This window comes from Budorcas taxicolor, chromosome 6 (genome assembly GCF_023091745.1).
Source record: "Budorcas taxicolor isolate Tak-1 chromosome 6, Takin1.1, whole genome shotgun sequence".
Classification (NCBI taxonomy): Eukaryota; Metazoa; Chordata; class Mammalia; order Artiodactyla; family Bovidae; genus Budorcas; species Budorcas taxicolor.
The window spans coordinates 30,573,090-30,589,898 of NC_068915.1; the positions used below are offsets into that span (position 1 = coordinate 30,573,090).

The 16,809-nt window shown below is 39.6% G+C and overlaps 1 protein-coding gene across 1 annotated transcript in view; it reads right to left on the minus strand.

Moving 5' to 3' along the window:
* Positions 1–16,809, minus strand: part of PDLIM5 (PDZ and LIM domain 5) — a 239,437-nt gene that overhangs the window by 21,274 nt on the left and 201,354 nt on the right. Inside the window, exons 14-15 of the mRNA XM_052641597.1 lie at positions 13,929–14,103; positions 2,974–3,154 (exon numbers count right to left, since the gene is read on the minus strand). Of these exons, the coding sequence (XP_052497557.1) occupies positions 2,974–3,154; positions 13,929–14,103 (356 nt within the window). The remainder of the gene's footprint in view (positions 1–2,973; positions 3,155–13,928; positions 14,104–16,809) is intronic.

Sequence of the window (16,809 nt, forward strand, 5' to 3'; positions counted from 1 at the left end):
GCAACAGTTATCTAGACCCAAAGAGATCACTACGAGCATGGACAACAAGTGAAACATTCAACCAAATAATAACCAAGGCTTCTAGTATCTACTCAATTTTATATCCTGAGACAGATTACTATCCCATCTTCAACAGGTTCAGTTCAGTTCAGTCCCTCAGTTGTGTCCAACTCTTTGCAACCCCACGGACTTCAGCATGCCAGGCTTCCCTGTCCATCACCAACTCCTGGAACTTACTCAAACTCATGTCCATCAAGTCAGTGATGCCATACAACCATCTCATCCCCTGTCATCCCCTTTTTCTCCTGCCTTCAATCTTTCCCAGCATCAGGGTCTTCTGTAAGGAGTCAGTTTTTCGCATCAGGTGGCCAAAGTATTGGAGTTTTAGGTTCAGCATCAGTCCTTCCAATGGATATTCAGGACTGATTTCCTTTCACATTGACTAGTTTCACCTCCTTGCAGTCCAAGGGACTCAAGAATCTTCTCCAACACCACAGTTCAAAAGCATCAATTCTTCGGCACTCAGCTTTCTTTATAGTCCAACTCTCACATCCATACATGACTACTGGAAAAACTATAGCCTTGACTAGACAGACCTTTGTTGACAAAGTAATGTCTCTGCTTTTGAATATGCTGTCTAGGTTGGTCATAACTTTCCTTCCAAGGAGTAAGCGTCTTTTAATTTCATGGCTGCAATCACCATTTGCAGTGATTTTGGAGCCCAGAAAAATAAAGTCAGCCACTGTTTCCACTGTTTCCCCACCTATTTGCCATGAAGTGATGGGACCAGATGCCGTGATCTTCGTTTTCTGAATGTTGAGCTTTAAGCCAACTTTTTCACTCTCCTCTTTCACTTTCATCAAGAGGCTCTTTAGCTCCTCTTCACTTTCTGCCATACGGTGGTGTCATCTGCATATCTGAGGTTATTGATACCTCTCCCAGCAATCTTGATTCCAGCTTGTGCTTCCTCCAACCCAGCGTTTCTCATGATGTACTCTTCATATAAGTTAAATAAGCAGGGTGACGATATACAGCCTTGACGTACTCCTTTTCCTATTTGGAACCAGTCTGTTGTTCCATGTCCAGTTCTAACTGTTGCTTCCTGACCTACATATAGGTTTCTCAAGAGGCAGACCATAACGTAAGATTATCAAACAACTAAAACACAATCCAGAAAACTTGTCCCTTTAGTAAAGTTCTGGTGTATGTTTAAAGCAACGAGCTGAAGATTTCATTTCTTAGAACCTCATTTGGTGCTAAAACTCTTACTTGATTTTGTTTTATTAATCATTCTAGAATCCATAGGACACTTTTATATAATAAAACTGTACTAATGGAGTCTACTTATTTTCATTTAAAAAGGTATAGCCTGAATTATCCTCCTGTTTTCCTCTCTACATATTGTACAAATTAATAATACAGAAATATTTCACATAGTATATTTATAATTTTAAAGTGTCTTGAAAGTTTTAGACTCATTTAAAGATGTATTCTAAAATTTGTTGCTGTTGTCCATTCACTAAGTTGTGTCCGACTCTTTGCAACACCACAAACTATAGCACACCAGGCTTCCCTATCCTTCACTATCTCCCGGAGTTTGCTCAAACTCATGTCTGTTGAGTCAGTGATGCCATCCAACCATCTCATCCTCTGCTGTCCTCTTCTCCTCCTGCCCTCACCCTTTCCCAGCATCAGGGTCTTTTCCAATGAGTCGATTCTTCACGTTAGGTGGCCAAATACTGGAGTTTCAGCTTCAGCATCAGTCCTTCCAATGAATATTCAGGGTTGATTTCCTTTAACTGGTTTGATCTCCTTGCTGGCCAAGGGACTCTGAAGAGTCTTTCTAGCACCACAATTCAAAAGCATCAATTCTTTGGCACTCAGAATTCTCTGTGGTCCAACTCTCTCATCTGTACATAATTGCCATAGCTTTGGCTATAGGGACCTTTGTCAGCAAAGTGTTTTTTTCTGCTTTTTAATATGCTGCCTATGTTTGTCATAGCTTTTATTTCCAAGCAGCAAGCATCTTTCAATTTCATGGCTACAGTCACTATCCACAGTGATTTTCAAAACCAAGAAAATAAAATCTATCACTGTTTCATACTCTTTTCTCTCAATGGGAATAAATTAGAGCTTCATTATTATACTGTCATATTGGGAATATTAGAACTCAGCAATGTAATTTCCAAATTTTGTATGAGTTGTATGTAGGTGTTTCGTATGAGTCCAGTCACCTTGGCTACTTCTAAAGTAAAATTTCAACTGCTGGTCACCCATAGGAAATCCCTTACCCTTACTTCACAATTGCAAATTGGGTATTCCAGAATAGAAAATTCATTCATTCACCATTATTTACTATGTATCTGAATCCTAAATTACTACCTTTTTGTAAAAAAAAAAAAAAAAAAAGGTGTGGTTTGATTATTTTTCTATCACATGTATACCCTCATAAACCCGAGGTTATATTTTTAAACATTATATGAATTCAAGAAAAATGTATCACTTATAAGCCTCATGTTTTATATATTTCATGAAATCTGTGTCCCGTGCTTGAACCCTGACAAATGGGAAATGCTGCTCTTATAAAAGCGATGGAATTTAATTTAAAACAGTGAAGGTGTCAGTTCTGAGAACTCAGATGTGTGTGGTCCTGTGTGACCTCTTCATTCCTGAGCAAACAGGGTCCTGTTGAGGCAGCACACCCACAGTAAATTATTTTTTCCCCACAGTGGCTAGACTTTTACCAGACAACCCAGCACTCAGTAAGACAAAACCAAAGACAACTTAACCCCATGAGTCCAATATACTTCTACAGAGGTCTATTTAGTTTTGCTTTACAAAAATAAATAGTGATGAAAGCAGAGAGGAGATCAGCAAGAAGAAAATAAAAAGTAAAAATGATGGAAGGGTTTCATACCAAAAAATTGTTCTGCTTTAAAACTCACTCAGAGTGAAAAAGTTTCCAATACTCACTCCAAGGATCTTCCTTTGGCATCGACCACATTCAGGAGCAAAGAATTTCTCATAGCAGAGCTCACAATACAGGGCTCCCTGTTCCTCTACAAATCCAATGTAGGCCATCGTATTTTTGCAGTGAGCACAGTTAAATTCTTCTGGGTGCCAAGATTTCCCCAATGCCACTAGGAATGGTCCCCTGCCAAAAGAAAAGAGATCAAGTTGGCTCTGGAATAAAAGTTTCTAGTTAGCTTGAATAGGAACTCTTCTTTGCAATGTCCAAACAATTAAATACTTGCTCAATTCTCCTTCTCAAGGACTTAACACATGGGTGCTGGCAATTTACACAGGACTCTCTGTGCACTGAAGTGAAAAGGACCGGCGAGAGGAATAAGCACTTTAGGAACTCCTTCAAGAAAGGCCCTGGTTTTCTGTCTTCAAGGGATCTGGTAATTAGGTCTTCTGAGCTGCAATGACTGAGTGTGTCATGATAACAACTGATAATGAGAATATTAACTGTGACAGAAAAAGAAGTAACCCGGGAAACATATATGGGTTAGGCAGAAATGAGAGCTTGAGATTTCTATAAAATAAAATTTTTAAAATCTCAATTTGGTAATGTCAGAGTCTTAAAAACAGTAACATTTATTACTGGGGAAAAAAAAAATTCTAGTCAATTTCTCTTCCCCATACATTGTTTCATATACTTATTTTTTCACAACTTTATTAAACATATCAAATCTTCACCCTCCAAAAAGAATACGGAAATTATAAACTGGATATTAGAAGTGACTTAAAGCTACTTAGAAAGGTTTTATTTAATTCAAACATGACCGATTTTTAATGCACATTTGTATCAAGGTAAGAAAATGTTTGTAAAGAGATTTCTTTTCCATTAAATACTATACAGCCATGAACTGATAAGATGGGTTTCGTTCGCCTGACAGGAATCCATTATGAAGCTTTATCTAGTCATGAAGCCTGCGGAGATTAACTATTCTAGGTTCAGCAACACACTTTTCAGTAGCTACATCACACTAATCTTTACTCATAGAGAGGCTTTACCTCCAAGGCACTTTTACACTTATCTAATTTGTCCATGCAACATTCCTGTGAGACAGACCAGGACAGTTATTACGAACTCAGTTTAACAGATGGAGAAGCTGAGATACAGAATGTTCAAAGATATGACATATATCATAAAATCATTGACTGAATGAAGGCCAGAGGCTGAACTTCCTGATTTCTATTACATGGCTCTAGTCAACTGATATTCTGCCTCTGATTACATTACCATCAATTATCATCACTGAGTGACCACAGGGTAACTAATTCTTAGTAAGCATTGGATATTCGACCTTTAGGCAGACAATTAATGGGAAAAGTCACAGCAATGAGCATCACAAAGTTAAAACATTTTTTAGCCTTTGACAATAACCTTTGTATTCAGTAACTATCTCCTGCTGGGAAATTCTTTGCAAATATATTGTTTTCTCAGAACTAGCACCTAATTCTCTGAGAATCAAGCAAGTTGAAAGGCTTTTGATGAATGATTAAAATGTGTTCTGTGGGGTGTAACAAAGTAATTTTTACCGTGTGTGTGTGCTCAGTCGCTCAATTGTGTCGGACTCTTTGTGACCTCATGGATTATAGCTGACCAGCCCACTGTCATGGGATTCTTCAGGCAAGAATACTGGGAGTACATTGCCATTCCCTTCTCCAGGGGATCTTCCTGACTCAGAGATCAAACATGGGTCTCCTGCATTGCAGGTGGATTCTTTACCATCCAAGCCACCAGGGAAGCCCCATTTTTTACCCTACTTCTTGCTAGTGAAGTGAAGTTGCTCAGTCGTGTCCAACTCTCTGTGACCCTGACTCTCTGTGACCCTAACTCTTTGTGACCCCAACTCTTTGCAACCCCATGGACTGCAGCCTACTAGGCTCCTCAGTCCATGGAATTTTCCAGGCAAGAGTACTGGAGTGGGTTGCCATTTCCTTCTCCAGGAGATCTTCCCGACCCAGGGATTGAACCCAGGTCTCCCGCGTTGCAGGCAGACACTTTACCGTCTGAGCCTTGTTTCTTATTGCTATTATGATGCCATTTTGCATAAGCAACTTTCAACACTTGAGAAAAGTAGTTTAGTATTGTTATTATTTTTAAACTTTAGGGTATCATTTTTGTTACCACTAGTAGGGATTGCCTTTTGTTAATTAATTCTCACCAGAAAATAAAAGATCTATAGATCACTTACTATGTAACAGAATATGGCACTTTTGGTAGGTTTTCCCTCTATTTTCAACTGGTTTATAAACAGTTCTACTTAACACTTCATTCATTTTCTCAATATATATCTGGCAAGTAGTTTACCTTCAAAGATAAGCCAAGGAGTCAAAAGCTCAAAGGACAGGCACAAAGCGACCAAGTTTTAGGAGTGCACTGCACTTTTCCCCAGGTGGGTATCTTATTATGTTTGTCTGAAAAATCTGCCATGCTAAATTGACTATGACCATAACACAGAAGCAGAGGATGGTGGAACTTCAAGGTTTTATGCTACCATTTGTCTAGACCTTAAAGCAGATTCAAACCTATTTACTAGGTAGTATGTATCAGGGCACATCTTCAGCTCATCCAGAAGGGTGGATGGCCCCTTGAGGCCAGTATCCTTATTGTATCTTTATCTGATTTCTCAGTTCGCAAAACAAGTCAGTTGAACCTCGATTTCCACATTCTGTTGAAGTGTAAATATTAGTATGCACTTGGAAGAAAGTTTTCCTCTTGAAACAAGCCTATCAGTGCTACCAAATATTTAACAAACTTCACCTGAGGGGGTAAAAAAAGACATTTGAGAACAGCCAATTGAGGAACATACAACTATTTCCTAGACTTTCCAAGATATGTATTGAGATCACTTCAGACCAGCATACAACTCCATTCTGTGAATTTGAGCAGACTGGGCCTGGCCCACTGCACAGGACGGTTCTGTAATGATGGGCGCGGGGCGTGACACCTTCAGTCTTCACTGACACTTGGGAGAGGAGACAGCCCCACAAAGTCCACTCCCACTCTTCCTGGAAGCAGCTGTGGAAAGTGCTGTTTGTTAGATCATACAAGGAGACGTTAAGAGATACGGGTTTGATCCCTGGGTCGGGAAGATCCCCTGGAGGAGGGCAGAGCAACTCTTTCCAGTATTCATGCCTGGAGAATCCCATGGATAGAGCAGCCTGGTGGGCTACAGTCCACAGGGTCACAAAGAGTCAGACAGGACTGAAGCGACTTAGCACAGCAGGCTCATAGCCAAATCCTAACCATAGGCAAGGGTGTACGCATGTCATTACTGTCCAGACTCAATGACAAACTTCTTTCCACTCTTCATTTTTAAAAGCCCCATCCATGATTTTCATTCTTCTTTTGCTTCCTTTTATATGTTTTAGAAGGTTTTCTTACATTGCAGCTATTCTTAAAGAGTCTTTTTGAAAGCCTTCTGAGATAGTGTCCACTATAAATAAACAGTGCATCAAAAGGGTCATCTTAAGGTATTTACTTAAGTTTCTTTATCAAATCTTAACAGTGAATGATCTTAACGACACTAGAGAAAATCCTTCTGCACCTTTAAAAAGTGAGTTGACAGTGACCCCGCTCCTGCCACACCTCCATTCTAATATGGACAGGCTCCTACAGATTCTCCTTGGCTAAGCTGAAAGAGCATCTTCCCTGTCAGTGCCCTTGAAGTTATGTATAAATAATAAAATTTCTTACATATGACAAAGTCCGCTCGTCTCTGTGTCAGCAGAGACTAATTTAACAAATTCATTAACACAGGATTAACACTGAATACGTTCTTCTTGTCCTAGGTAGGATTGGGTTTCCATCTGGGAACTGGAACGAAAGGCTTAGCTAACTGCACAGTGGAATGAAGGATTCGGTTCCCTCCCAGAGTCCTCTGCAACCGTGAGCCTCACTGAATGCCTGCTGACTGACAAGGGAAGGGAGGGGACTGAGCTGGAGCACTGACTGGCTGAGAGAGAAGAGCTGCGGTGTGTTCATCTTCTTGGTGTGATACTTATGCCAAAAAAAGAAAGCAAAGGTAGGTAAGAATTCAGAGAAAAAGAACAGCTTAGTCAGAAAGATGAAAGAAACTGTAAATTTCAACAGGTACAAGCTAGTAGGGATATGGGTTGAATACAAATGCTTCTTTTTTTGTTTACCACAACAGGTACCATCTCATATAGATACAGAATTAAAGAAATAGGGGAAAAATTATTTCTTGTGATGAGAACTCAGGATTTATTCTCTTAACAACTCTCATACGTAACGCATGTGCTCAATTGCTCAGTCGTGTCCAACTTTTGCGACCTCATGGACTGTAGCCCACTGGTCTCCTCTGTCCATGGAATTCTCCAGGCAAGAATACTGGAGTGGGTTGCCATTTCCTTCTCCAGGGGATCTTCCCGACCCAGGGACTGAACCCACATCTCCTGCACTGGTAGTTGATTATTCCTGAGCCACTAGGGAAGCCCACCTTACCATTAGCTAACACTTTGTAAGCTTTCAACGTATATTTCTTGTATACAAGTACTGCTTTATAAGTAGACTACTGAACTTTATTGCTGGCAATTTCTTTCAAATAAAAGTAACTGGCTGTTAAAGCTAGATAATCCCCATCTCTACTCTTTGCACCAACAGGCTCTGGATGTATATCTGTTAAGCCTTACCACACTCATACAGCTGTTGTTCTGCTTGTCTAGTATAACTGTATTCATTTGCTAGAACTGCCTTAAGAAAGCACCACAGATAGGGTGGCTTAAACAGCAGGCATTATTTGCTCGATTCTGGAAGCTAGAAGTCTAAACTTAGGGCGCTGGCAGGGCTAATTTCTTCTAAGGCTTCTCTCTTTGGCCTCTAGGTGCCCATCTTCATCTGGTCTTCTTTCTGTGTGTGTCTGTGTCCTGACCTCTTCTTACTAAGAACACCAGTGATACTGGCTTAGTATCCATTCTAATGACCTCATCTTACCTCTTAAAGGCCCTATCTCCAAATACAGTCTGAAATACTGGGGGTTAGGGTTTCAACATATAAATTTGGGAAGGGACTCAACTCAGTTTATAAGAGCAACCTCCTTAAAGAAATGGAGTATGTCTTTGATTTCTGTATCACTGGTATCTACAGGAAGTGGCCCATAAAATACTCAGTGAGCACTGCTTATAGAATGACAATATTTCCACATTAGATGAGAAACTGGAAAAGTAAACCCCTCACTCCCTGGATCATCTCTATGAGTCTAAGAATGTATGTTCATGGTACAAAGTCATTTGGAGGGGACATAAGAACTCGTAACTGTTCAATCTGTTATTTACTCACTTCTTTCTCACTCACCCACTCTAACATTATAAAGAAGAGTACACTGCCACACTCTTAAGATATGGCAGGTCTGCTTAAGTTGTTTCTTTTTTCCTGATTTATACAGTAGTATATATGGGGTTACATGTATATGTAGTCACACAATTTATACATATTACAATATGTGAACCATGAACTTCCAGATGTTCAAGCTGGTTTTAGAAAAGGCAGAGGAACCAGAGATCAAATTGCCAACATCTACTGGATCATGGAAAAAGCAAGAGAGTTCCAGAAAAACATCTATTTCTGCTTTATTGACTATGCCAAAGCCTTTGACTGTGTGGATCACAATAAACTGTGGAAAATTCTGAAAGAGATGGGAATACCAGACCACCTGACCTGCCTCTTGAGAAACCTGTATGCAGGTCAGGAAGCAACAGTTAGAACTGGACATGGAATGACAGACGGGTTCCAAATAGGAAAAGGAGTACATCAAGGCTGTATATTGTTACTTTCCTTATTTAACTTATATGCAGAGTACATCATGAGAAATGCTGGGCTGGAGGAAGCGCAAGCTGGAATCAAGATTGCTGGGAGAAATATCAATAACCTCAGATATGCAGATGACACCACCGTTATGGCAGAAAGCGAGGAAGAACTAAAGAGCCTCTTGATGAAAGTGAAAAAGGAGAGTGAAAAAGTTGGCTTAAAGCTCAACATTCAGAAAGCTAAGCTCATGGCATCTGGTCCCATCACTTCATGGGAAATAGATGGGGGAACAGTGGAAATAGTGGCCAACAATTTTTTGGGGCTCCAAAATCACTGCAGATGGTGATTGCAGCCATGAAATTCAAAAATGCTTACTCCTTGGAAGGAAAGTTATGACCAACCTAGACAGCATATTCAAAAGCAGAGACATTACTTTGTCAACAAAAGTCTGTCTAGTCAAGGCTATAGTTTTTCAGCAGTCATGTATGGATGTGAGAGTTGGACTATAAAGAAAGCTGAGTGCCAAAGAATTGATGCTTTTGAACTGTGGTGTTGGAGAAGACTCTTGAGAGTTTCTTGGACTGCAAGGAGATCCAACCAGTCCATCCTAAAAGAGATCAGTCCTGGGTGTTCACTGGAAGGACTGATGTTGAAGTTGAAACTCCAATACTTTGGCCACCTGATGAGAAGAGCTGACTCTTTGGAAAAGACCCTGATGTTAGGAAAGATTGAGAGTGGGAGGAGAAAGGGGATGACAGAGGATGAGATGGTTGGATGGCATCACTGACTCAATAGACATGAGTCTGGGTAAACTCTGGGAGTTGGTGATGGACAGGGAGGCCTGGTCTGCTGCAGTTCATGAGGTCGCAGAGAGTCAGACACAACTGAGTGACTGAACTGAAATGGAAACACATTAATATATCTTGGTATGTATTTTAAAGACCTTCATTTAAGTTGTATAGTTCTTAGTTATCATAATATAATACTATAACATTTTCCTAAGTTAAAAGCACGAATATAAAGTTACACAGATCTGGGCTCAAATGCAGGTTTTACCATTTACTATCTATGTAACTTCAGTAAATATGTAAGCTTTCTGTGCCTTGGTTTTCTCATCTGTGAAACTGAGGCAATTATAGTAACTGCCTTATAAGGTTATGAGAATTTAATAAGAATTCAAGTAAAATGATAATACAGTATTTGGCAGATGCTAAGAATACATTAAGGGCTTCCTGGGTGGCTGAGTAGTAAAGAATCCGCCTACTAATGCAGGAGATGCAGAAGGCGTGGGTTTAATCCCTGGGTTGAGATTCCCTGGAGCAGGAAATGGCAACCTGCTCCAGTATTCTTGCCTGGAAATTTCCATGGACAGCGGAGCCTGGCAGGCTACAGTCCAAAGGGTCGCATACAACTGAACGACCAAGCATGCACTCAAGAATACATAAAACAATTATGATCCAAAAACAGGATGATAACGGCACCATATTATTATATTACATAAATGCTGAACATTTTCTTCTTCCCATTTTTCCCCTATAATAGGTCTGAAATCTTGGTCTACGCCTTGCTCATAAGATCTATGTCTTTGCTGTTTCCGTAAATTGAGGGACTAACACATTAAGTCAAGAAGTCTTTTATCTTCAAGTAAAATCTTAACCAGAAGGGAAGATAAATAAAACCTATTAATAATGGAGTTCTCAGAGATAGAAATGGATGCTAAGGCAAAAACTCTGCTGGCTTCTCTCCAGGGTAACTGAGATGGCCCTCCTTATGAGAAAAGTTTGAAAACAAGTAAGAAACAAATCAATACTGTTAAAGTTTTCTCTGCCACCAGAAGAAACAATGAGTTGTCTCAATGTGATTTTCTGGTGCTGGACTGTAAGCAAAGATGGGACAATAGCATCGTGGCTCTTTTTTTTTTGTTTTTAAAGCATTCCATATCAAGGACAAATTCAAGCACCATGAATCCCTTATTTCTTTCATCAAAATGCTGAGCAGCTAAATGCGAATGGTCCGTTTAACTCCATATAACACAAGTGGATTTTTAATGTCACTAGATATAACACTCCAAAAATAAGCTAGTATTTTCATAAGCCTATTCTATCAGAGAAATTAAATACGGCTTTGGCTGTACTAGTATTCTGATTTTCTGTTCTATTATATCAACATTCCAAATAGTTAATCTGTTCACCTGTATGAATCAAAAAATGGTACTTCTATCATAAATGGATTGGAAACGTTCTAGAGCAAACTTAATCAGATCTTCAGTAGAATTTCCCAAAATGTAACAATCTATCCATCCGTAAAAAGCAACTAGCTAATCAAAGTTTTGCCTCAGTTCAGTTCAGTCACTCAGTTGTGCCCAACTCTTTGCAACTGCATGAACCGCAGCACGCCAGGCCTCCCTGTCCATCACCAATTGCCAGAGTCCACCCGAACCCATGTCCGTTGAGTTGGTGATGCCATCCAACCATCTCATCCTCTGTGGTCCCCTTCTTCTCATGCCCTCAATCTTTCCCAGCATCAGGGCCTTTTCAAATGAGTCAACTCTTCCCATGAGGTGGCCAAAGTAATGGAGTTTCAGCTTCAATATCAGTCCTTCCAATGAACACCCAGGACTGATCCCTCCTTTAGGATGGACTGGTTGGATCTCCTTGCAGTCCAAGGGACTCTCAAGAGTCTTCTCCAACACCACAGTTCAAAAGCATCAATTCTTCAGTGCTCAGCTTTCTTCACAGTCCAACTCTCACATCCATACATGACTACTGGAAAAACCATAGCCTTGACTAGATGGACCTTTGTTGACAAAGCAATGTCTCTGCTTTTTAATACACTGTCTAGGTTGGTCATAACTTTCCTTCCAAGGAGTAAGCGCGTCTTTTAATTTCATGGCTGCCATCACCATCTGCAGTGATTCTGGAGCCCCCCAAAATAAAGTCTGACACTATTTCCACTGTTTCCCCATTATTTGCCATGAAATAATAATTATTAGATAGATTGTTACAATTTAGTAAAAACATTCATAATCTTTCCCAGATTCAAATAAACCAAAAATATTAACATTAGATGAAGATGATCTATGGAGTTTTAAGCTAAAAACATGTTCAATAAGAGATAATCAGCTCAGTATTAATATCAGAGATCAAAGTTTCTGAAACCGTCCAAAATTTTTTCTAAGAAAACAATAAAACATAAAATTTGCCTTAGTTTGCATTTATTTAAAAATGTTTTTGAAAATTTGAAACATTTAGAAAATAAATATAAAAAATATAAATTATAAAAAACATAATATAAATGACACTGCAGAAAACAAATAAAACAAATTTAAATTACAAATAATCTTAAACTGCCAGGTTACAATATTCTATACTGAGAGTGTCAAGCCTGCAACTGCAGCCTGTTTCTAAAACAGGTGTCCAAGAGAACGTCACTTGATCTGATGCCTCCTAGGTTTGGTAAGCGATACTGACACTGCAAAGTGTCATAACTTATAGAAACAATGTTATAAGTAAAAACTTATTTTTATTAACATTAACTCTAAAAATGTAACGTTACATAGAGTTAATAATTTGAAATACTGATTTATTTATTGAGAAAAAGCAGTAGCACACTAGATTCTGTACTAGTTTAAGTATTTCTGTAAGACCCATTGATAGTGGTACTTAAAAAAAAAAAAAGACTGTAACCATAAAGATACTATGACCAAATGATGAGTGGGTCTAGAGTCATGTATGATCTGTTCAGGTTAGACATTCACCAAATGCCTTTAGTGTGTCAGATATTACACTAGACTTCAAAAACCGCTACAGATTTCCTCCTTCTCACCACAACCATTATTACTCCTGCCACGGCTGCTGGTTAATTCTCATACAACAGGTACTCACTGTGGAAAATACAAACTAATTGAAAAATAACAGCTTATAAAATAGCACGTTATGCTTCCATTTCTAGAAAACAGTATCTGTCCTTGTGTATTTGTAAGTGTGTTTTAAACTGTGAACTAAAATACTAATAGTGGGTATCCTGGGAGGTGTAATTATATATGAATTTTTATTTTTGCTTTCTGTTTTCCTATAGTTTGGAAATGTTACAATGAACGTGGACTACCTTTAAGAGGCAAAAGCTACTTTAAAAAAAAATCACGTACTCTGTGTTGTGTTCCTGACACATTTATTATTTAATAGTGGGTTAAGGGGAAGGGTATTTATATTTGGTTCTTAAATAAGATATTGAGACTCCCTGAGCTCCATTTTTAGTAGTAACTAGAAACATTACCCTAAGCAATAACTATGTAAGAAAAGAGGGGAAAATGCAAGTAAGTCTTAACCTCATTCAACTTTAGAGACATTGTTGTTTCAACTACTACAAAACAGGGTAAACTAAAAACGAGGAGGGAGCTTGAGCAGACATTTCAAGTAATCATCTGTTACAGCCAGCAAGCAACTCATAGAGGCAGCAAGGTCCTCTGGTGGGATCCCTGTATTAACATTCACACCTAAACCTCATAACATTTTAAAAGTTACTTGTTCAGAAACGCTGAGGTTTAATAAGTGCTAGTGTAGTACATTCACTTAAGAGCTTAGCCTTTTCTGCTTTTTGGAATTCAAGAAACAATAAAATACATTTGGATCAAAAATATTTTAAAGAAGCATGTTATGACCTAATACAAAAAGCAAAACATTTATGAATAGATCCGAAGGTAATTATATCTTTCAAGGCTTAGTGTGAAAATGCAATCTTTTCTCTAGGGCTCAAAATTCTTTATTTTACATCATTAGTTACTTTTCATCTAAATGAGAGTCCTCACTTTTCTAATTTGTGAAATAATGAAGTTCTATGGGGTCCCTTTGATTCTTAATATTTCATTATTCTCTGAAATGCCACATTAATCATTATTTTTCTTAGTTCTGATAGGAATGAATAACTGACTAAATTGGTATTTTTAGTCATATTTTCACAGAGCCCAGAATTACTTTTTATTAAAATAGGGTCTAACAAATATGTCTAATGTATCTACCTCCACAATAACTATTACATAGAAATAAATATTCTCATTAATAAAATTTCTAATCTTTCAAAATATTAAAAAAAAAATCAACATTGGGACTAAGCCTTCTCAATAAAAACTTTAAATCAAATGACCAACCTGATAACCTGGTTGCAGTGGGCGCACATCGGAGTTCGTTTCCCTGCGGGAATATGCTCGGCCCTTTGCACCAAAGTGTCCTCGTCACTGGGCTGAGGCTGCCCTCTGGCTGAGTTAGCTGGTGCCACAGCTCCTGTGGATGGCCCACTGCTTACGACTCTTCCAGTGGAAGGTGCTAGGAGTTAAAACAAGGGAATCAGAATGAGAATAAACCAAATATAAGCTTTTCCTAATAATCAAATGCATGCACGCATGCTCAGTCATGTCGGACTCAGTGACCCCATGCACTGGAGCCTGCCAGGCTCCTCTGTCCATGGAACTTTTCAAGCAAGAGTACTGGAGTGAGTTGCCAGTTCCTCCTCCAGGGGATCTTCCCGACCCAGGGATCAAACCCACATCTCTTTGGTCTCCTGCACTGGCAGGCGGATTCTTTACCACTAGCGCCACCTGGGAAGCCCCTCCCCTCCTCAATAAAGCACTTCACTCTAAAAAGTAATCCATCCACTCATTTCTTCACTCATTCACTCACACTTTATGGAAAGATTATGGATCAAATGCTGGACTGAAACTACAGAGTTAAATAGAAAAATTCAACGACTGTAATCCAGTGAAAGAGTTATGATAGATGACGGGAGAGAATGCTTTCCAGAGGAGATATGGTTAATATCGAATACGGATGGTGAAGTGTTTCTAGTCATCCAGATGTCTCTGCTAACCATTAATCATATTTAACTCAAAATGTATCAGAGGTACATTACAGATGCCAGTGAACTCCCTATATTCTCTCCTGTCCTGTATTGCCTAAGAATACTGTGAAATTGGTCACCGGTCATATAAGGGAGATACAAAAGAGTCATCCTAGGGCTTTCCTCTCCCTCGTCTGTGGTTATGATGGGTTCTGCTGAAGCTTCATTCCTGGTTCCTGATTTTTCCCCCTCATATCTATCCCTGAAATACTGTCCTGGTTTATGTCCTCAAGACCTCCCACCTGGACTAACCACCAAATGTCTTATCCTTCTGCCACCACTGAGGACTGAAATCTTACTTGATCAGAACTCTGCATAAATCATTCCAAGGATCTTCCTCTTCTTCCATCAGCGAGTGTAGTCCAAGCTTCTAAGCGCCACATATAGGTCCTCCAGTGGTCTCCACTTTCCCTGCAGCCTCATTTGTCACCATCCTCTGCCTTTCTCTTTACTACAGTGAATACCAGACTGCCTCACTGTCCCTGTGAGGCATCTGTCCATTCACAGCCTGCCCTCACTCTCATCTCTGCTTTCCCCTGTTCACCTAGCAAACTCTACTCGGTACAATGCAGCCCAGGAGTCAACTGCTCTAAAGTCTTCCCCAGCTACCTCTCCCCACTGTAAGAAGAAGGGACAATCTCTCCACTGTACCTCCCCACTGCCCCTCCACGTAATCCAGAGTCATGTCTCTTTCCATGTTCCCATGATTTTCTGTGAATGACTTTACAGAAAATGCTCCCTGAGGGCAGGGACTAGGTTTTGTTCCTTGCCCCAGCAACTAACACAGTGTCCAGAATGAATGAATGAATAAACTGGAATCAATACATAAATGAACAACTGCAACAACTGTAAAGGATTAAAACCAACAGAAGGCCTGTTCTTCACCCACAGGCAATTAAAACATGGTAGAAGAGACAAGGCTTATAAATTCTAATGGTTTAAAAGGAACAATTTTTAAGAAAGCATATAAATAATACAAAATAACAGGGTGTATGTATGTATGTGTGTACAGTTATATATGTATGTGTGTATATCAACGGGATTCACATTAAAGGCGTGGTTAGAATTGGACAAACTTAATTAGGATAACTGAAAGACTAATTCTTTCTCATGAAAATAAAGCCTATTTGTAATGATCCAGAAAGTCGGCATTTATAAACAGCTAGCACATCTCCAGTGCTCTGCCTGGCACCTGAGCTGTGAAATGGCATTTTACAGGCTGGGAGCTCAACTAGTGTCCCTGTTTCAAGGGATTCAACTGAACTAGGAACATGATTTAGACTCACACTTTCTCTTACAGAATAGGAAAGAAAATTACTGTAATACCCATACCGTAGACGTTCTTCCTTGTTTCCTAACTTCCACTTTCTCTTACAGCAATGGGAAAAAGTTACTGCAATATCCATACTGTAATCCATACTGTGGAAAGAATATCCTTTCTTCCTGTTCTCTAACGTATACAACACAACTCTCTTTCAATTTCTGTATGCAGGCCCGGCTCCTCTCGGAGAAATGCAGATAAGCATTTTCAATGCCAAATCGTCTTCTTGTCATTGGCTTCAAAATACACAACATGGGTTTCATCTGCTAGGATACATTACAGGCTCATCCTGAGAAATCCGAGGTGTCTGAATTCTCCCATTACTCAGGAATGGTCCTCTGGCTCCTCTATTTCTGTCATTTCCCAGACCCTAACAGCTGGTCACTGGAAATGTGTTCAAGGTCTGTTCATTAATGCAAACCCATGCTTTGGCATTTGAGTCCTGGGCTTCCCTGCTGGCCCAGACGGTAAAGAATGCACCTATAACGTGGGAGACCTGGGTTTGATTCCTGGGTTGGGAAGATCCCCTGGAGAAGAGCATGGCAACCCACTCCAGTATTCTTGCCTGGAGAATCCCATGGATTGAGGAGCCTGGTGGGCTACAGTCCATGGGGTCACAAACAGTTGGACATGACTGAGCGACTAACACTTGAATTCCTGAAGTCTGGACAATTATACATCTCCTAACAAGTCTGTCTGCTGCCATCTCTTTTTCAAGCTAATCTGCTAGATTATTTTTCCAAATACACTACTCCGCTCGTATTTTCTGGCTTACAAAGCTTTCATAACTCTCCCCTGCAAGCTGCATATACCA